The following is a 21,530-nucleotide window of genomic DNA, read 5'->3' as shown; positions in this document are numbered from 1 at the left end:
TTCCAATTTCATGTCTGCTTTTTATATCCTTTATTATATATTGTAGTTTGCCACATCTTGTGCCTTTCTAAAATTCTAGTCTTTTCCATATCGCTTCATAGGATAATTCTTGAAGCCCTTAATTAGTTTTAGTTCCTGTCTCTGGGCTTTTTGAAATTCTTCAATAGCCATTTTGAGATAGCAGTTATACTACTAATGCTATTTCAGGTTAGGCCATGTCACATCTCTAAAACAGTGCATTTCATGTATTCTATCCTGTTCCTCATGTAGCATGACACGTTGTTTACTGTATGTACAGCTAAGGTCAAACTATAGTCTTTCCACTGAACTTGAGCACATTACCTGTATTTGCTTGAGCTGATAATTAATTTTAAGCCTGGACGTCACTTAATTTTGCCCTTTTCTACCTAAATTACTTCACACTTACTTACTTTGTATTACTGTGGCCAAGAAAAAAGGGGTAACAGCACCCTAATCAATTCTCTGTGGCCCTGGGGCAATGGAGAGTTTATTTACGTAATAAATTCAATGTATTAGTTCAACAAGGTAGAAAAGACAACATTGGAAGTTTTCCTTTTTCTGTGTAACTTTCACTATAAAGTCATAGTGAAACACAGGTATATCCTCAGAGCATCTTGAATTAGCTGTCTAAAGCCAGTGGGTGGGAATAACCCTCATTACATACAATTCAGCCTGAATGTTCAAATCTAGAATGGCAGCCTTGATGTTTTATTTATTTATTTATTTATTTCTTACCTAGGTACAAGTAAGTACAATGTATTTATGTTGCTTTTTGTTGTTGTTGTTTTGTTTCTTTCTTTCTTTCTTTCTTCGTTTAATAGGAAAATGGCCTACTTAAGAATTCTGACTTCTCCGGTTTTAAATATACGTGGTTCAAACCAGTCCTTAAGCTGGTTAATTGTCTATCATAATTTAAATTTGAAACTGGGGAAGAATTCTAATCCCTGCTTTGGTAATTTTTTTTATTATTATTATTTCATTCAATGATTTTTTAATACAAATCAACTTTCTGGTGTCTTACCCTATGAGGCAAATGCTGTTAACTGCTCAGTTTACAAAAGGAACCTACAGAACCATGCCAAGCCTGTCACATACTTCTCCCCCTCCTCCTGCAAATCTGAATTGTTTCACTACATAGCAGTAGAGCATTTAGGAATGAAAGCCAGCCAGGTGCTGAATGCTTTAGGCATTCCGCAGACTGTAAAGTCAAATGTGTGGGCATCGAGTGAGATAAGACAGCAGTCTGTAATTTCAAAGCACCTTAGCTCCTTTTGACTCAGTTGCTGGATGCTATTCTTGTCTCCTCTGATTTTTTTTCTCAATTTCGTCATGCAAAGAACAAATGAATTAATTAAATGGAAAGCTTTGACCATCTCTTAAACAAGTAATTGGGAAACTACAGAGTGAAAATTATCAAGAACCATCAAATATATTTTTCAATTCAAAACTAAAGGACAACATTATTTTCTCTTGTCATAATATTACTTATCTGAATTAAACTAGATATGTAGATGGGTAAAATTTCTCGCATAAAGCTAAAGGTTAATGCCATAACAATGGGATAAGGTACCAGCCAATGAATACATGAAGTTTCTGGGTGAAAAGCACCTCAACTCTGTAAAATGTGAAAAAAAATAGGTTAGATGCCTTTGCTTGCTCTAGCTGGAAGCTATTTCTTATGGTAAGAAGCCAAGACAAAGGAAGCCAACACAGAAAATGTATTTTTAGTTTCTCCTGCAGTTCACCATAAAAAAAGTGAACTATCTATTCATTATCATTTTGTTACTACTACTGGCTTCCATTTTTACTGTCCAACTACATGATCTGAGTAAGTTAAAGACTTCTGCATGTTCCTAGACAGGACTACAAAGCTGAAATCTGAATAGTCTGCCTGGAGATTAAAACTAATTTACCAATTACTGACAGTACCATGATCAACTTGAATAAATTCAGTTAATTCTCGTATGTCTAAAGCAGTTACTTACAGTGTACTACAAGTTTCTTTTCTTAGAAATTGTTAAGCATATATGCTTCCACATGCACCACCATAACCACATTTAGGTTTCATAAGTTTACCTAGCCTATAGAAAATGGTGAAATGGCATAGATATTTCATAGATTTCCGCATAGATCTATTTTTCATAGATTTTCGCTTTCTACACAACTTTAAAAAAAAATAAAAATTAAAGATTAAAAGGCTCTAGAGTAATTCTGTTCAGAGACAAACCCACATCATTTTACATTTGCATTTGTCTTGTTTTCAGAATAAGAACAATCTGCACTGATTTGTCTGTTGGTCCATAGACTCAGGAACCTTAACAGCACCAGGCTCGTGCTAACTGTTTTAAAATATCTTAATCTGAAGAGACATTATGAGTTAGCAATAAGGACTACTGCAGCTAACCTGTTGTGTTTACTCATAATGTTTCCTCAAATGACAACGTATTTAAGTAAAGCCTACCTTGTACCTTTCATCTTGACAAGATGGCTTTTATGCACAGACTGCCATTAGAATTTTCACACTCTGCTGCTAACAGTGTTTATGCCACTGTCAGCAATGTTTACACTGAAGTGTTAGTGCTAAATGGCTAAAGTGACTTGAAGATGATTTTAAAGTCTTTATCTGCTTTTAATTAACAGAAATTTCTTATTTGGCTCTTTACTTTTAGCAAGTAAAAACATAAACAATACCTAATATTATTAAGACTCTATTCCAATATATTCCTGTACTTCTTTTCTTTTCATCAAATTCTACAAGAGAGAATGCATTCTACCTACGGGTTTCATATTTTAATCCTACAGAAAAAAATTAAATGGGGAAACTGAAATTGAAAACAAACAGGCTAAAAAAAAAAAAAAAACACTGAAAATGTTACTGTTTGCTTATTTGTTTTCAAACAGAAAGCCTTTTTTGAACAAACTTTGCTGTGCTCCGGTTTCTAATTTTCCTAATTTTTCTGTGCAGATGGACAGTAATTTACATTCATATACTGATTAGTAGGTTTTCATTATATCACTGACATCACCTTAGAATCTACAGCCTTTCCTTTTTGTGTTTATTTAGAAATCATGTGAATAGCAAAACATCTCTTCCTGGAAGTCAGCCAAGGGATCTACACAGTTACAGCTCAATTCACACTTGATGCTCTGAAGATCCTGTGATGCGAGATGTTTAGAGGTATAATCTATCTCTATGATAAATCACAAGCTCTATCCTTTTGTTTCCAGCCTGTCCAAATATCCATCTTTAATTTACCTTTGTCCTGAGTAGTTTTTATATTTGTCTTCATTATGACAGTTCAAATTTTATGAACTATCTCAGAATGTTTCACAGTTAAAATAAAAAAATAAAAAATAAAAAAAACGAAAAAAAAGTAATTACAACTTATTCAGGTATTCAGACAAAACCTATGAACAAAGTTCATTCTAGGGGAAAAATACTGTGAGATTTCTTAAACTGGGAAGGTGCCAGTTTGTTTTATGCATATGTAGCCTGAAATACCTTAAATAGAGATAATGGTATCAGACAAGGAAAAGGAGAAGGAGAAGCTGTGGAGCACAGCAGTTCAGCTACAATTGTAGATATTGTTCACTTTTAATTACAGAATTATTCTGAAAACTAGTCCAAAACACAAGCCATCATATAGGAAGTTTTTTCATTCACTAAACAACAAAAATGGAGCTTTTGCCACCGCTTTTAGAGAGGCGGAAGAGACACTTCCAAGAATGCAATCCCCTTCTCTCTTCTCCTATTCTTTTTGTTCTCCTACACAACTTGTTTCCTCTGCTCCGCTAAATTAAAAAAAGATAGCTTTAAAACTATAGCTAAGATTTGCTCTGACTAGCTAAACTGATATAGTGGGTTAATTTGTCTGATGATTCTTTAACACAGACAACTTTTGGTAAAGTATTAAAGATGCATGAATAAATATTTGTATAAATATTTGTATAAATTGGTACATTAAAAAAAAAAAAACTTATTCTGTATTGTTGTTACCAAATTTGGTCAAGTTCTCCAAGAAAATAAGGTGTCTTGTTTTCAGTACTTAGCATGTTACCCCTGCTTTCTCTAACGGGGCACTGTGCAAGGGCTCAGAGGACTTGCTCACTTCCTGGCACTTCCAGACTCTGCTAGATACCCTGGCTGAGGCTAAGTTCTGCTGTTTATCTGCCTTTGTCATCCTCTCTGTGAGAAAACAGGGAGTACACAACCATACCCTAGTAAAGCACTTTAAGTACTTTAGTAATAAAGTAATAAGTACTTATTCTGTGATTCTGTGAAATAATTAATTCCTGTTGATCAGACCATCATCTGGTTTTAAAGTTAAAAAATGGATTATAATATCAGACAAATCTCATCAAGGAGTTTAGTAGTACTTTTCACTCATTCAGATATTTTTTGACTTCAAACTTTTCATAAAACTTTTATAGTATACAAAACAAAATTGCTAATATTTAAGCTGTTTATTTTTTCATGTTTATGCCTCTGAAAATATAAGCACAAGTTTAATGTGAATAACTAATCTGTGTACAGAAAAATGCAGCCACAACGACAACAAAATGTGAGCTATCTTTATTGCTGGAGTCAAAACTATTTAGAAAACTAGGCAAAGATTCTCACACTTGCCATTTTGCATGACAGAAGCAAGATGAATGACAGTGCTGACATCACCTTGAAGAAGTCAGACAAGTCATATGCTCTTTATCCTTAAATTGCCTAATCTGCATATTAATTAATTAAATATTGATAGTGCATATCCTCCACAATAAAGTTACAATATGACATTCCATTAGCTTAACGTAGTTTTACTGGCATTTATACCAAAGTGGCGTTAAATCATGACATTATCCAGCAAGCAGGTTTAAAAACTTGTGAAGTCTAAGCAGCTATCTTTATAACATACCCTATCCAGTCCAAGTATTAAAACATTTTTTTGCCTCTATTCAGTCAAAGCACATTCCAGTCCTAGCAAATACATGCATTGCATTTTTGTCCTACTGCTTAAGTACCGAACAACACAAACACTTTCTATGCCAGGAATAATATCACTTGTGATTGTCAATATTTTTTATAGTTTTTATTTAAGTTAATAATCAAAATTATTTCCTAACTATTTCTGTTAATTTACCAATACACACGAAAGGATATGGTATTTCCTTCACCCTAAATATGGTGCTTTCAAAGTGCACCATTATTTTCACTGGAATGGGACATGATATGAAAGAGAAAATAGCCATCTTCTAAATTACTGATGCTCTTATTTTCATATACAAATTATTCCTGGAGATCTCCTAATTCCTTTGAGTGCAAAAAAAAAAAAAAAAAAAAAAAAAAAAAAAAAGTGCCGGGTCCTGCACCTGGGGCGCAATAACCCCAAGCAGAACTACAGGCTGGGAGAGGAATGGTTGGAGAGCTGCCAGGCAGAGAAGGACCTGGGAGTGATGGTGGACAGTCGGCTGAATATGAGCCAGCAGTGTGCTCTGGTGGCCAAGAAGGCCAACGGCATCCTGGCTTGTATCAGAAACACTGTGACCAGCAGGGCTAGGGAGGTGATCGTCCCCCTGTACTCGGCTCTGGTGAGGCCGCACCTCGAGTACTGTGTTCAGTTTTGGGCCCCTCGCTACAAGAAGGACATCGAGGTGCTTGAGCGGGTCCAAAGAAGGGCGACGAAGCTGGTGAGGGGCCTGGAGAGCAAGTCCTACGAGGAGCGGCTGAAGGAGCTGGGCTTGTTCAGCCTAGAGAAGAGGAGGCTCAGGGGTGACCTTATTGCTCTGTATAAGTACATTAAAGGAGGCTGTAGCGAGGTGGGGGTTGGCCTGTTCTCCCATGTGCCTGGTGACAGGACGAGGGGGAATGGGCTAAAGTTACGCCAGGGGAGTTTTAGGTTAGATGTTAGGAAGAATTTCTTTACTGAAAGGGTTGTGAGGCATTGGAACGGGCTGCCCAGGGAGGTGGTGGAGTCACCATCCCTGGAAGTCTTCAAAAGACGTTTAGATGTAGAGCTTAGGGATATGGTTTAGTGGGGACTGTTAGTTTTAGGTCAGAGGTTGGACTCGATGATCTTGAGGTCTCTTCCAACCTAGAAAATTCTGTGATTCTGTGATTCTGTGATAGTACACATTAGTACTTTAGAACCATATCAGCACTTCATAATATCTAACAAAAATATACCTTCAGTAAAATAAAAAAAGAAAAAATGCCATTGTTTCCATTGAAATCAGACTGGAAAGGAAGGAAGGGGTTTTGATTAAAGCATTTACATCATGCTCATATCACTCTGATACTGTTCATGGAAATACATAAGGGCAGGGATCAAAATCAAATAATTTTTACCTTTAATTTTAGAGAATTGAGTTTTTCCTCCCTTAGATGCTCTCTTAGCATCTCCCGGTGAAGCCTCTCCTGTTCCATTGCAAACTCTCCAAGCGTGTACTGGCGCACACTGTTGTGGCGAGTGGACATTCCCAGTGTGCTTCCTCCTTGGCTAGGAACACTGGTGAAGCCTTGCCTTCTCGTGAAGTAATACACAGTAACACAGTTAAAATGGACATTTTTTGTTCTCTTCCTCTTCTCTCTTTTAAGGATTGATGAAGCTGGAACAGATGCGAATTACAACATTAATGATAAAACAGATGACTACATAGTCAGGTAGTTCCATTTACCTTAATGATACATATGTACGTGCTAAAGTTTAGAGAAGTGCAGCCTAAATAAGGGAATAAGATTAGAAAAAATAACCATATAGATAAACCCAGAAGCCATTACAAACCATTAAAATGAACAATATAACTCCTTGTCCAGGACAGCTGTTTTTCCTCTGCATTTTTTAAATGTTTATCCATTTTAATAAGAAAGGAAACAAATCCCAGCAAGAAGAGTTTCTTTTATAGTGTCACCTCAAAGTGACTGATCAGTCTACTTGTACCTCTTTAAAACCCAGTGAACAAAATGACGCTACATATGAGAGCAGTCAGAACAGCAGACCAGTGCCTCCTGCAGATCTATAAACATGACAATTACTATGTCAGCAAGGCTCTAGTAGAGGTCTAACACTTGATCTTTAAAGTATTGGGTCACATTAACAGAAAAGATTCCTATATTTTATATTCTAAAATATGTGACATCAGTGCGTTAGGGTAACTATAAAGGTAGTATGTTTTGTGTTTCTGAAACTCTTATTATCACAGAATAATATAGGAATAATGCTGATTTACGATCAGATCCTTTTTTCCTTCACCTTCATCCTTTTCTGCTGACATCCACTGAATATGTCTGTATATATATATTCCTGATATGTAGAATTTTAACCCCCCAAAAAATAATCTATTTTTTTTCTAATTTTTTTCTGATTCCCTTCACACTCTTACTTGTTTTTTCTTATAAAAATATGCAGTTCCATATGAAAGGGATTTATTTAAAAATATATGCCAAATTTTAACTGTCAAATACTGTTCTTTTCCTACAGACATTCATAATTCCTTTCAGTGATACTTATCTATTGTCTCTCTCTGGTAACAGGGTTAAGCCTTTAGTGCAAAATACAAGATACAAACATTGGAGAGACACTCCTTGATTTTTAAGATGAAACAGCAGCCTGATTTATTTGATTTATTGCAAAATGACAGCAGGTTGTCAAGGAAGTAGTTAATACATTACTGCTTTGCAACAACTGGGCAGATATGACTGAGAGACCAAACTGCCAGAACTCAGGCAGTAAAGTGATTTAACAGGTGCCTGAAACCACTTTTGAAAGATTTGAAACCATTCCATAAAAGCCGTAAGAGCATTGTGATGTACTCTGCTAATCTAAAATTGCACCATCTCTAGAGACTAGAAGTACTTGGCCTTCAGCCTTGGTTTCGTAGCAGGTTTGGTTTATTGTCACAGTTAAAATAGAGTTCATTCCCTAATGTAGCAAAATGCTAATCATCAGAAATCTAAAAAACTCAAACTTTCATGTTAATTAAGTTTAAAAAAAAAATAGAATGATCTAACTATGAGAGAAAAACATATTGGAAAATATATTCTTGTAGCCAAACTACAGCTGGTATACCCTACTAACATAATCATAAAAATATGTTAGGTTCCATGAAACACTGAAATAATAAATTTTTTCCTAAATATTGTCAAGCAGCTGAAAATATAGTAAGTAACATGTACTTTTTCAGAAAAGCTCCAGATGTGTTAGAGTAGAAGTATAAAATAGATAAATAAGCACAAGTCCTACCATTCACTTACCTGTTCTCAGTGACGGGTGTTCCAAAAAGGGTGTAGGATGTACACAAAGGAATTAAAACAAATTGTTACATTAGGCATGTTTAAACTTACAACCACTTTTAAGCAAATCTCTCAACAGAGCCTATCAAAACTAGTTATAGAAAGGTTCTACTGGGTGCCAAGTGTTATTTTATTAGAAGAGAATATTTGATAGGTTTATGCCAATTTTGCATACTATGAAATACTGTTGTAATGTACTGTTTCTTCATACATGTCACAGTTTCAAAACAAAACTGTTTAAAAAAAATGAATCGAGTTTGGAATATGGGTATTTTGATATCGTGACTCTTTCAATTCAGAATGAAAGGAAATGTTCTCTGTATTAAAGTTCATTGCCTATATGCTCTTGCACATTAAAAAATCCTGCTCCTAGTGAAGAAGGCTTCTAAATCATTCTGGAATTTATCCTATATAATATCCTATATATCCTATATCTTATATAATTAGCCGATATAACAGTATTGATATTATTTGGATTTCAACTGGATCTTGCCTGTATTTGGGAAGAAATAGTGAAAGACGCTGAAGGGCAAACACCAGTATTTTTATTAAGTAAAAGATTCAGCCACAAATGGAATAAGAGATAAAACTATGGTAAAATATTAAAGGAAAGAAAATATAAAAGGTTAATTTTACATATATTTGTCTGCTTCATGCAGAAATAGAAGGTTCCTATAGATCGCACAAGCTGGTGAATGGTTTGAATTTTCAACTTTAAACTTCAGTATCTACTACATGAGGTTTAAATTTATAGCAATTAATTTTAGACCTTAGCTACGGAATTCTTGACATGGTTGCTTACTGGCAGAAATACGAAATGTTGGAATAAAAGTGATAAAAGTGTTTCCTTTTTTTGTGTTTCCTTTTTTTTTTTTCCCCTTAAGTCTGTCAGTTCTATGGAAGTACTAAATTACAGTACTTTTTATACATAAAGAAATCAACCTGAATTTTTATTCACCCTTTACACACTAACAGTTAAATGAAGCTAGGCAGACCAATCTAACAAACAAATTCCAGTTGGAAAAAATTATGTAATCTATGACAAAAATTAGATGACATGAATAGGCTTTTCAATTATGTGCATTTAGAGGGAGGAGCAGGGATGCCCATACGTGCATGTGTGTGTTGTCAAAATTTAGAACAATTTAATACATTACCATATGTTTATGCCTAAATGTTTGGTCATCTGTCTCTCTCAGTAGACTGTAGTTGCCATGAGCCGTCTAAAAGAACCCATTAATGCATTTCCTCAACTTTTTTTTATAGTTCTTCTCACTTTCAGCAATTAAGTTATCAGCGCCACACCGTCAAATGTTTTGTTTGTTTGTTTTATATGTCACTGGCAAAAACTGTGTTAAAATGGAGCTAAGCTGAACTTCAAAGAGATACTAGGGTACTGTCACTGCAACACAACCAGCACTATAAATCCAGCACTATACAACTGTACTAAAGACAGTGAGAGCTGGCATGCATTTGTTGTAAGTCATTAAAAATCATGCTTTTATTTATTAACATCATAGATCCTAGCCAGACAAATTATATGCTAATCTGTGTAAGCAAGCAAGCACGTAAACAGAGACCTCGGACTATATGCAGTTATTTTTTTCTGAAACACATCGTATCTTTTGGGTTTGCTTTTGTCTCAACCAAGAGCATATTAAAGGAAGAGCTAAGGCTCTATGAATAACTCTACAGTTACCTCTTCTGTGTTACTGCTAGGAACTAGTCAGAGTAAATTCATATTTATGAGAATGTTGTTTACAAGAACAGAGCAGGCAGGAACTGCAAGAGATAACAAGATTTGATTTGGTTACCCAGAAACATTAATTAGAGATGTTCAGGTGCCGTCCCCACCCCCCCCCCTTTTTTTTTTCTGAAGATACAATCAGCCTTCTGTCAGTGAAGGCACTGGAGAATTGTGACCACCTCAGTAACAAAGGACACACAAAGAAGCACAGTCAGTGCTGCAAAGGCATTATGTTCTTGTTCTCCTGTACTTCCTTAAGTTTCTGAATAGAGCACTGCCATAATGTGATTTCTCAAAGGTTATTATTTGATATTGAAAGGAAGTGTTAAATATTTTCCAGCATCTGGGATGGAGTGCTCTATAACTCATTCAGTCCTTTTGTTTCAAGGCAGCCAAAACTCAGATTTTTATATCATCTTACCAGGATTCAGAGCCACATGTTACTTTGCATGCACCACACCTTAAATAGTAAGTTTGAATCAGCAGTGCTAAGGACACTGCTTAACTCAAGACAGAGCACAAGGACATGCAGAATATTTATTTTCTGATACATCAGAAATCAGGAACATTTGCTAGGCATCTGTGGAGTCAGTTTCAAAGGTGAAAGAAGGCAGGAAAATTTTCAAAGGCAGGAAAAGCTTGTAACCTAACAATTTATCCAAAGAGACTGTAATCAACAGGCTTCCCTGCTTGGACAGTCTCAGAAGTACTTACAGGACATCTGGCTGTGCAACAGTGATACCCAGGGATGCCACTATCATCCATTCTGTGCAAAAGGGGCAGTATTAACTCCAGCCAGCTTCTGTTATGCAGAGATGTGGTCGTTTAGCATCTGCTGGACACACACTGTCAACAGGAACCAGAAGGTGGTTTTTGAAAATTAATGCCACCGTCTTGGGTCTAGCAGTTTATAATGTGCAAGGATACCAGTGGGAATAGGAATATTCACCACCATCTGAAACTACCCAATGGATCATGCAATCTTTTAATATATTTACATATTACAGGTCTGATACATAAGTCAGACATGTATAAATACCTTTCCTGGTATCCTCCAGGAAAGGAAAAAAAATACTCCATTTTCACAAAGTTAAACAATGAATATAATTTGTAGTTCCATGTTCTAGGATTATATGGAATGTAATATATTTGGCAGATACGTAAGTACCATAACGCACAAAATCTGTCTGTTATTAGAGGGGAGGATGATACTGTTAGCATAATTACTGCTACAGATCTGTCCCTCAGAAAAAGTCACTTTAAAAGTAAAATCTGAACAAGGTCTTCAGACATAAATATCTTCAAAAAGCCCTGCCCAGAATTTGTCATCTGAAATGTTAACAGCTCAAATTTTGATTTTGGGGATTTGACATTTAGGTGGTTCAGTTTTGGGGTTTAGCAGAACAGAGCCCAAGTTAATAACCTGCTTGCAATGAGCTGCAGTCCACAGAATCGAGCCTTCTCCCACAGGTGTCTGCCAAGCCAGAACGGTTGTTGCACTTTCAGGGACACCGCACAGCGCTATTCATGCAGCACTCAACCTGCACTAAGCCACAGCACAGGTCATCTGCAGCACAGGCTATTAATGGAAACTGGGAACCATCTGCAAGCAAACTTCCTAAAGGTGAGGCCAGACTCAAAGACTTAAAGTAAAACTTTTATAGGCAAACATGGATGGTTAACCCATCCTGGAAACACAGCCTGCTCTTTGTCCTTGCCCTTTTGTTATCCTTGTTCATGATATTTATGCACACATCCATTGTAGGATGCATCTTTTCCTCAGCTGTTAAGATTCTCTGTCTCTCTTAACAATTCTGTTTATCCACAGCAGTTATAACTACTTCATGACTACATATGGTAATTCTGCCGTTTCTCTTCACACGCTGCTCTGGCTATCGAACATACAAGGAATGTCTACGGATTCCAAAACTGAAGAACATCTATATGGCAAGCCAAAGAGGAACAGAACGCTACAATGCCTAAACATCAAGTTTTTCATTACAGCCCTTCAGTTTTCCGTGTTTCAGTAGGGCTGTTTTTCAGTCATTGACATACATAACATGTACTATATAACTGTAGTACTGAACGGGGACAACTGTTCAGTAGTAATTCAAGAAATTAAGATTTCTTTCAGTGATTTTTCCGTAAGGCTACACACTAACATGCATGAAAATAGCTTTGTCACCTGCAAGACAAAACACTTTTCTATACACACTCCTACAAATTACACAGGTTAAGGCTTGACTCAGTAAAGCTGTCTTACCCAACATGTGGTTTACTAGCCATGGAAAGATAGATCTACTAGGAAATGGCAGTAAACGTAAAATGAATAGACACACAAATGTCATCACGATCATTCCCATTAGTGACAAATTATAAGCATGGCTGGAAACCATGCTGAGCCACTAAGTCATACCTTCTATTACCAACATTTTTATTAAAATGGTTGCAATTTGAAATGGTAACTTTTATCTATCAGAACAAAAAGTACTATTTTTATACCTCGTTGAAAAAAGACTCATCAACAAAGATGAAAATAAGCATCCAAGCCATGTGAGGTTAGAGAATAAGAAAAGCCTTTGTTCATCAATAATTAATAACAGTTAATAACAGTTAATAAGAAAGAATGAAGCAATTTGTAAGGCAGAAAAGTTTAAACATGTATAGAGGAATGTGTGAATAGACTAATGGTGAAAAAAGATGTAGCACTACACAGATTTTTGTAATATATTTTAATGTAACTAGGACACTATGGTTAGAGACTGCCTCCTCAGTGGCATCATTGTATGAAAAAAAACAAGTCCTGCAGCTAAATTAATTTCAAATAATGGCTGCCATCACATTGTTCTTACCAAAAGGCTCATAAGATTTCTTGCACTTACCTTCTGTATTGCAAAGAAAATTTCTTTTTCATTTTACATCTCTTTGGAGGACTGAAGGTTACAGTATCTGAGAATTTTATTACTAATGCATTTTTCAGTTTTTTCAAAGCTGTATATCAGCATCTCTCTAGCTTACGTAATTGTACCCCTTATTTCCTGTCTTAATTTGGCCCTCCCTACACCATACGAAGGGATTCTCAAAGCATGGAGCAGAAAATTCAGATACCCATAGGATACTTCCAGACCTCTGCACATTGGGGTGAACTGTTTACCTGTGAGCCCTCCCCACCCTCTTCAGCACCTCAAGCTATATTGTGTGCCCCGCCCTGAGAAAAAAACATTGTCAACTTGTGAAAAAGAAAGATACAATCACAACTCATTCCACATTTGAAAAATTCAAGTTAAGCTATTTCTTATGTGCTGGTAACACATCTTATGATACACATCCAACTCTCATGTATGAATAAATTACAACCACAGAATCACAGAACTGTAGGGGTTGGAAGAGACCTTGAAAGATCATCAGGTCCAACCCCCCTGCCAAAGCAGGTTCCTCAGAGTAGGCTGCCCAGGTAGGTGTCCAGACAGGCCTTGAATATCTCCAGAGAAGGAGACTCCGCAACCTCCCTAGGTAGCCTGTTCCAATGCTCTGTCACCCTCACAGCGAAGAAGTTCTCTCACATGTCAGTGCAGAACTTCCTGTGCTCTAACTTGCAGCCATTGCCCCTTGTCCTATTCCCACAAACCACTGAGAAGAGGTTGGCTACATCCTTCTGTCCTCCACCCCTCAGATATTTATATACTCTGAGGAGATCCTCTCAGTCTTCTCTTCTCCAGGCTGAACAGACCCAGATCTCTCAGCCTTTCTTCATAGGGAAGATGCTCCAGGCCCCGTATCATCTTTGTGGCCCTCTGCTGGACTCTTTCCAGGAGATCCCTGTCTTTCTTGTACTGGGGAGCCCAGAACTGGACACAGTACTCCAGGTGAGGCCTGATCAGGTCAGAGTAGAGGGGGAGGATCACCTCCCTTGACCTGCTGGTTACAATGGATTAAGAAGGTAAGCAATAATGTAATAATGTACTAGCAAAGTACTCTCATATGCAAATAATGAATGTTCTATACATCTGCACTTTTCATCTGCTTTGAACATCCTCGTTTTGCTCTCTGAGTAGTGTACCTACAGCAGGGTAAAACCTGAGAAAGAGAGAGCATTTAATTCCATACATCTAATGGCCAAAATAGAACCCAGAACCCCCATATGAGGGAATAGATCCCGCTACAGCTGTATTCATGTAAGAAAAGCAAAACATGTTTCCTAATTTTATAAAAATCCTGATAGGAATAACATTTTAAGCCCGTAACGTTTTTCAAACATTTTTACTAAGCAAACTGGTAGTTCTTCGATTACTAAACATAAATAATCTTAGTTCTGGCTGAACTCCAAATCATAAGCACTTTCTTCTGCTGTCTCAGCTATTCTCCTGATGTCAAAGACCCATTAAAATAAATGCGAACCATATGGCTACTCGGCAGATTACAAGCACTCTTGCATCAATGAGGGCAAAGAAATTCATTGTCACCATCATGGAAATATCTAAGGCACATGAAAATTTCAAAAGGCTGGAAAAAAAATGTATCCTTTTGTATTAAAACTCTATCTGAAACAGGAAGAAATGCTAATTTTCTTAAACCCTACAATCCCATTTGTGTACTTTTTACATATTTTTAGTGCCACATAAACCACTATGGCAAGGAGGCTTAACACCATTCTCCTGCTCAATGACTTTCTCATGTAGTGTTTCATCAAGTCTAATGACACAGAACAGCAAAGCCCCACACATCATAGTAACGTAGGCCAGAACATCAGTGACAAAAGCCACCTTGCTTCACTGTCTTCCTAGAAAACAAAATATTCCAGAAATTTCTTATACCACTCCCCCACTGCCTCCCAAAATGTATTTTTCTAAATAGACTATATACTAACTTAGAAATGTAAAACCCTTAAAAGTGAAGTGCTTCCCCTTCATGCCTGGAAACCCGCATTAAAAGGAAGTGCTGTGTCATACTATGTCCCACCCCAAAGAAACACATGGGCTTGAGGGCAAGCAGACACTTTCTGAAATAAAAACTGAATGTGGAAGTCTTTAAGGGAGCTGCATACTCAGAAAAGAGTAAATTGAGTACTGGAAATTTGATGGGACATGGACAACGTTGTGGAACCTAGCTTAACAGTATTTCACTGCTTCATCCTTCTAGTTCCTTCCTCAGGTAAAATTAAAGCTAAATTAATCTGACAGGTGTGGCTGGATGGGAATGTTTGCTTAATGCCACATTTATGTCACATTTTAAAAGGTTTTTGAAAAATACTAGTTTGTAGAGAAGTTTGGCACAAATGGGACAGGTATTTTATTTGAGCTTCAGTTAAACATTTTACCTCGCTGTCAGAGTTTTCTTTAAAATCTTACAGAAATGTTAAATTCTTTAAATACATACTAAAAGCTGGAAATTTACTGCTAAAATTTCAATGAAAGCTGTAAGTTTCCTTCTTCACCACTCTTTATCTGATGAATGCTTTTCTTTGACATTGGCTACAACAGTCCAGTTTCTCCATTCTGCAAATATAATCAGCCTACAGGGAGAAGTTAACTGCTCTCTGCCTCACCATTTGCTCTAAATGCCAGCTGCTATTTCTTGGATGATTATTTCTGACGTTGGCCCTAGCTTCAAGCACTGTGAGGAGGAAAGCTGCCACTGCGTATCCTTGCAAGAAGGCCCAAGCACAACAACTGTAATTGCTGAACTCTCCTAAGATGTTACAGTCAATCCTTTGTCCCATCTTATGGATGACTTCTGTGATTAGCCATTTGATTCAAATGCAACTACCCATTTAACTGTCCACTAATTTGCATATTCAAACATTCTGTGTATGTTACAAACATCTTCAACAAACACATCATTTAAGGCAAAAACTTCCCCTCTGTAGAGTGTGTGAAATGCACTAATTTAATTGAGAGAAATCTTCAAAAGCAAAGACATAGAATTAATCACACAAATCCTTCTAAAAATCAGTGGGAGCCTGCTTCCTAATCCCTCTTTACATTTTTGAAAAACTTCTACAATAGTCATTACTCCAGATGAAAGACAGCTGCCAGGTTTCTCTTGAGGCATACCCTGGCCTATAATTTTGTATGAACATTTGAGCTAAAACATTGCACCACATTTCACTGAATTTCTTTCAGTTTCTCAGTGTTTACTGCCCAGATTAACCCACTTTTAAAATCAAAAGTGAGACTCTCTCAACTTGTTTGCATTTCCTAGTGTTAGTCAACAAATGACAATGAGAATGTATTCCCCATTAACAAGGAAATTCCAGGCCTTGTGGCAGGCAGTATAAATCACTGCAATATGCCACAAATAAAGAATGGTTGCATTTAGCTATGCTTCTACGTGTTTTCCCCTAATAAGCCAGCATCACCACATTTAAGTCATTGAGATTTCTGTCTCTTACCAGTAATAAAATACAAAGTTTAAGCTCAAGGCTCAGGCGTTATGTTATGAACCTCATACCAAATAATACTTTATCCTTCACATAAAGAAGACCTTCCTAGTGATTTCCAAGGATTTAATATCTTCTTCCAAATGCTTTGTGGCCACACAGATGAGACAGCTCAATTTGTTGGTGACCACAGAACATTCAAAACAGTAGTTTTAAGGGCATATGGACAGAAGTGCATGGAAGATTTGTTTTTTGAATACTTTTGCTTATCTTTGATTGCAAAATCAAAGATGGTAAGAGTACTTAGATACTGAAGGGTCTTCTCAAAACCTTTAATAACTAGCCACATTCATAATAAGCCTAAGGCATCTAATACTCTACAGACAGCACTGCATCCACCCTACTCAGCATAATGACAGGACTTGTGATTATGGCTGGCTGTAGGATAACCTTGTTAATGGCAGTGATAAGATTTAACAGTGCAACACAGAAAACTGACTGAAGTTCTACTGATGGTTGAAGATCATCTTGACAGACGAGCTAGTTTTGGAGATTTCACCTGCCTGAGAAGGTTCTACAATAAAGGCATTAGTCTGAAAGTTTCAGCTTCACTACACTGAAGTTGAAATGGCACAGGAAAGCAGCAGTTCCTCAGAGTATATTCCTTAAGAGATTAATCCATGATTAATTTGGTGTAGAATGTTTTTAACAGCACTAGAATGCAACAGCTCTTTCAATGGCATGTAATTCTGCAACTTAAATTTGGGTATTTTTCTTTATCAGAAAAATGGATCAAGCATTCAGGGACATGTACATCCATAACACCATAACACAGGAAAAATCCCTCACATCTGAGCTAGTGCATGGAACCCAGTGTCCCTCAGCACACAATTGTAGGAATGGTCAGGGAGTTGTATAGATATCCTGAAGGGCAACTCCAAAGAAAACTCACTGTGGAGCTGATGAACCACAGCAGTGGGGTGAATTACAGCAGTGAACCACAGCAATTGCGCGCTCAAAGGGGCAATTTAAAGGAGCTCAAACAGTGGGTGTACTCCCACTCTACGTGCAACAGTGTCCCACAAAAGAGAAAAAAGAATGGGGTAGTAAGTGTCAAGAAACAGCTTAGAGAAGTAACTTCTGTCAGTGAGATAGTCAGGTATATATTACAGAGGCAAGAAGTCTAGCCAGCTTCTCTTGTACATTGGCTCTTTTCAGTCTGTTTACTGAAAAAAATTGTACAGAACTCTTTTTTTCCATATGTCCTTAGAAGTACTGTTTTGAGTATTCAACATCAAAAAGCTCCCATCTTTTATTTTGGGAGATTAATGTGTTTAAAGAATTAACAGAACATCATTCAATGTACATCATTAACAGTTTTGTTACTGAACAACACACCTGCATGTAGTTTGCAACTAGTTTTCAACCCCTTAACATCTCCATGCGACACCAGGATTCAGCAGGTAACTGAAATGACACATTGACAATTTCTAGATATTTTACTTCTACAAAATGCTGAGTACCTCAAAAGGATCAGTTCACTTCCTACCCCTTCCTAGAACTCAAAATATGCTTTTCCAAATAATGCTGTTTAAAAAATCTACAAGTTAAAAAAAAATTAGTACATAAGAAGTGTTCCTGTCCTGAAAAACACAACATACACAACTGATGTCAACCAATACAAACAAAAATGAAAACAAATCCTGTGTTTAAAAAAAACACCAATTGTCCAATTAAAACATTGCTTCTAGAATCAAAGCACTTGAAAATTGAAGAATGTGAAAAGAATAAAGTAAAATAAAGATTAAATCTCAACAAAAAAAGTTTTATTTTTTTAGACGTAGTCATTTATCAAATTTAAAACGTCTTTCAGCATTTGACAAGTATCTTTGCTCCTTTGCATCTATTTTAAATGTAAATGCAAGTATTCTTTATTGCAAACATTAACTTTTACCATCAGACATCATCACCTTTTTAGTACAGAGTTCCTAGTATATATATCGGATGTGCCTAAGGCTACCAAATGAGTGATTTTTCTAACACTGCTCGATTGGCACATGTTGACTGTATAAACATGAAAAAACAATATATGATAATATTAAGAAGGAGCAACATCTCACTTACAATGTCTTAACAATAAATAAATAAAGCCTGACTTCCCCATCAGATGCAAAACTGAGTGTTTTGCATACTAGGAGAGAATTTGGATGCAAGATGCAAGTGATTAAGTTACAAAGGCTGTGCAAGTATGCTGTATACAATAAGAGTAAAGCAGAATGTCAGATACCAAAAGATGCCTCTGTCATATATCAGTCTGCAAAAGTCTTTTCCTTGACTCCTGTTCAAATGTAGCACCTAAGCCACTTGCTCAATTCCTTCCCTCTCAAACCAGCTTTATGTAATACTATGAATATTCTGATTGAGTTCTTGGAATTTAGGCCACTGCATCTGTATTAAAGAAAATACTGCTTAAAAAGTAGTATCAATGATTCAGAAAATTTTCTTTTCCTATTTCCATACTGCCAGCTGATGTATATATGTATATGCATAAATGTATTGTGTACAATTTGTGTATATATTTGTGTGTGTGCGCGCATACACGTGCACGGACCACATTTATTACTCTGGCCACAAATATCTCAGTTACATGGATCATTAATCATAACACTCAGAAATCCTATAGTTTCCCTTCCAGGTATTATTGAGAAACCAAACTATGTATTGTGTCAACTATAATCAAAGCTTACTGTTATATGCATGTATTACAACTTTCAAGATGTTCCTGTGAATTACTAGCTTTCTTTGTATTTGTGTATTCACAAAAAAATTGCTGTCTTCTATGTGGGTGGCAATGACTGATGTAACAGGACTGCTTTCAGTCTGTGATGAATAATCATGTAAGTCTTTAAAGAGACACAAAGTTAAAAGATCAGCATGCAAGTAATATTGCCACCAAACTGTTTCTTAATACTACTGAGATTTATTCGGTCGCTTACTTCTTTATAGCATTTTAATAATAGAAGATTCTGTATTTGTAGGGGACCTTAAATATAATATGCTTCATCAAGATTTTTACACATACATACTTCTGAAAAGTTTTGTCTGCATAACCTTTGCACAGAAAAAAAGAGGAGATTTGAACCTTCATGTCGAAACCCTATCTCAAAATGCACAGCAGCATTTGGCAGAAAAATCAATCATAAGAACCTTTATATCACATGGTACAAACACAATTTCTAGGCACATGCTAAACCACGTATTTGTAAGTATCATGTTGTATATGGGTGGTGACAAGGAAACTCACCTACTCCTTGGCCCACAGTTTTAAGAAACAGCTTTACAGCCACAGACTGGTGGAGAGATTTGTATATAGCAGAGCTGAAGGATGGAAACCCCAGCTTTTTAAAACATGTAGTTCATCATTAAAACAGCATAACCACCACCAAGTATCATAAACTACAAAAACAAAACCTTAATTACTTCCTCATATACATATATGCTGCCCACATAATCTACCTAGCTTTGCTAACTTAAGAACAAATGCTTATCTGTACACAGAAGAATTGCTGAGTACAGAGATACCATCCCCTGCCTGAAGAACAAAAACTACTGCAATGATAGGTGCCTCTGTGTCTAATACACAATGTTCCACAATTCGGGAGAAAAAAAAAAAAAAAAAAAGTATGCTATTTTCTTTGAAGAAGAACTCTCAGAATACAATACTGTAGATAGCTAACAGCTGCATTACATTTGTCCATAGAAAATAAATAAGCTTACCTAGAGCATCTTCCCTACAGTTCCTGCTTGAAATACCTTAAGCACAACTCCCAACGTGATAAAAATACATACATGACTCAAACAGCAAACAGTCAGGGGCTTCCAAGAGACTTCAAATTTTTACAGTGACAAATAGATTTATATAGATAACATGAAGACAAAAAGGTACAGGTCTGCTAAGTTGTTCTGAACAAGTCACATACTCTGAAAGTCAGCTTTAGCATCTGTTCAATTTTAAATCATCACGTTTATCTAACTATGGTGTTTGTAATTATTATTATAATTTTATTTTGAGGAACAGAAATAATTGTTTAAATACACAACATCAGTACTTACGGGTAAAATGATTAGAAGTGGATGGATTGACACTATCACCACTGTCAGCACTTTCACTGCTAGAAATGTCATCATCTGATTCCCGCACAGAGGAACAAGGTGAGGAGCCATCAACTTCTTCAAACTTCCTCTTTAAAATTCCACTCATTGCTGCAATGCTGTCACATGCACCTGTAGCAGGAACAGAGGCAATGAAGCATTGAAACATCCAACTGCAGAATATGCAGTCATAGTCTCCAAAGTCATTTTTATTTAGAAGTACCAATAACTTGCCACTTCTCATCTTGAATAGCCATTTAGTATGAGATTAGGTATAATTAATTAGGAGACAGTGAAGCCACAGGAAAGAAAAAAACCTTCATAAATCATACTCTCTAACTTGCTACCTGTGGAAATGGTTAGTTACATTGTTAGAATAATGGGTAACAGACTGGTTTCAGGGTATGTATTTTGCCATTTGGAAGTTATCCCTTTTCATGTAAAAACAAAAAATTAATTTGAAATATAGACTCTCTTCAGGTCAGGGAGAACTGGGTCTGCAACAGCCTGATGCTGTTCATGAGTTGCAAGGTGCTTAGCATTCCTGATTTCTATGGACATCAGCCCCAATCTAGGTTATGCTGTGAAACAAAATGAAAAAGTGGGAGTTTCTCTTCTAACACTCTCATTTGGGAGGAAGAAATGTTCACGAACAGATGAAGAATAAAGAAGAATAAATCATACTGAACATTATAGTTCCCACTGCCAAATATGTGATCTAATTAGTGCTCACATCACACCTAAAAGAAATCGTAAGTTAAGTATTATCTGATAATTCCGTATTACAGAGAGATAAAAGGCAATGAAGTCACGAAGACCATGTATCAGTTTCACACTCAATAAACCCTTACAATTCAGAAATTCCCCACTCCAGTCAGAGATACTAATTGCTTCCCAAACTCTCTCCTCCCCATTTTAAGAAATGAGATGCCTAATATGCCCCTGAAGTTACA

The 21,530-nt window shown here is 36.4% G+C and overlaps 2 protein-coding genes across 13 annotated transcripts in view; one reads left to right on the top strand and one right to left on the bottom strand.

Annotated features, from left to right (window-relative positions):
* The window catches only part of GALNT3 (polypeptide N-acetylgalactosaminyltransferase 3), a 57,674-nt gene extending 37,915 nt beyond the window's left edge, over nt 1-19,759 (top strand). For 2 of the 4 annotated variants that reach the window (XR_011097579.1, XR_011097578.1), the window contains exons 17-18: nt 3,086-3,199; nt 11,517-19,759. The gene's annotated coding sequence lies outside the window, so the exon portion shown is untranslated. Of the gene's footprint in view, nt 1-3,085; nt 3,396-11,516 lie in introns of those variants that run through there. The other 2 variants (XR_011097580.1, XR_011097581.1) reach the window with 2 other exon arrangements.
* Nucleotides 1-21,530, bottom strand: part of CSRNP3 (cysteine and serine rich nuclear protein 3) — a 103,885-nt gene that overhangs the window by 12,979 nt on the left and 69,376 nt on the right. For 8 of the 9 annotated variants that reach the window (XM_068685634.1, XM_068685632.1, XM_068685631.1 and 5 more), the window contains 2 exons: nt 20,539-20,709; nt 6,356-6,615 (listed from right to left, as the gene is read on the bottom strand). In XM_068685634.1, coding sequence (XP_068541735.1) covers nt 6,356-6,615; nt 20,539-20,709 — 431 coding nt within the window. Of the gene's footprint in view, nt 1-6,355; nt 6,616-10,760; nt 10,893-20,538; nt 20,710-21,530 lie in introns of those variants that run through there. The other variant, XM_068685639.1, reaches the window with a different exon arrangement.

This window comes from Anas acuta, chromosome 6 (assembly GCF_963932015.1).
Source record: "Anas acuta chromosome 6, bAnaAcu1.1, whole genome shotgun sequence".
Classification (NCBI taxonomy): Eukaryota; Metazoa; Chordata; class Aves; order Anseriformes; family Anatidae; genus Anas; species Anas acuta.
The sequence above is the reverse complement of the archived record's forward strand: the minus strand, read 5'-3'. Positions and strand labels throughout refer to the sequence as shown.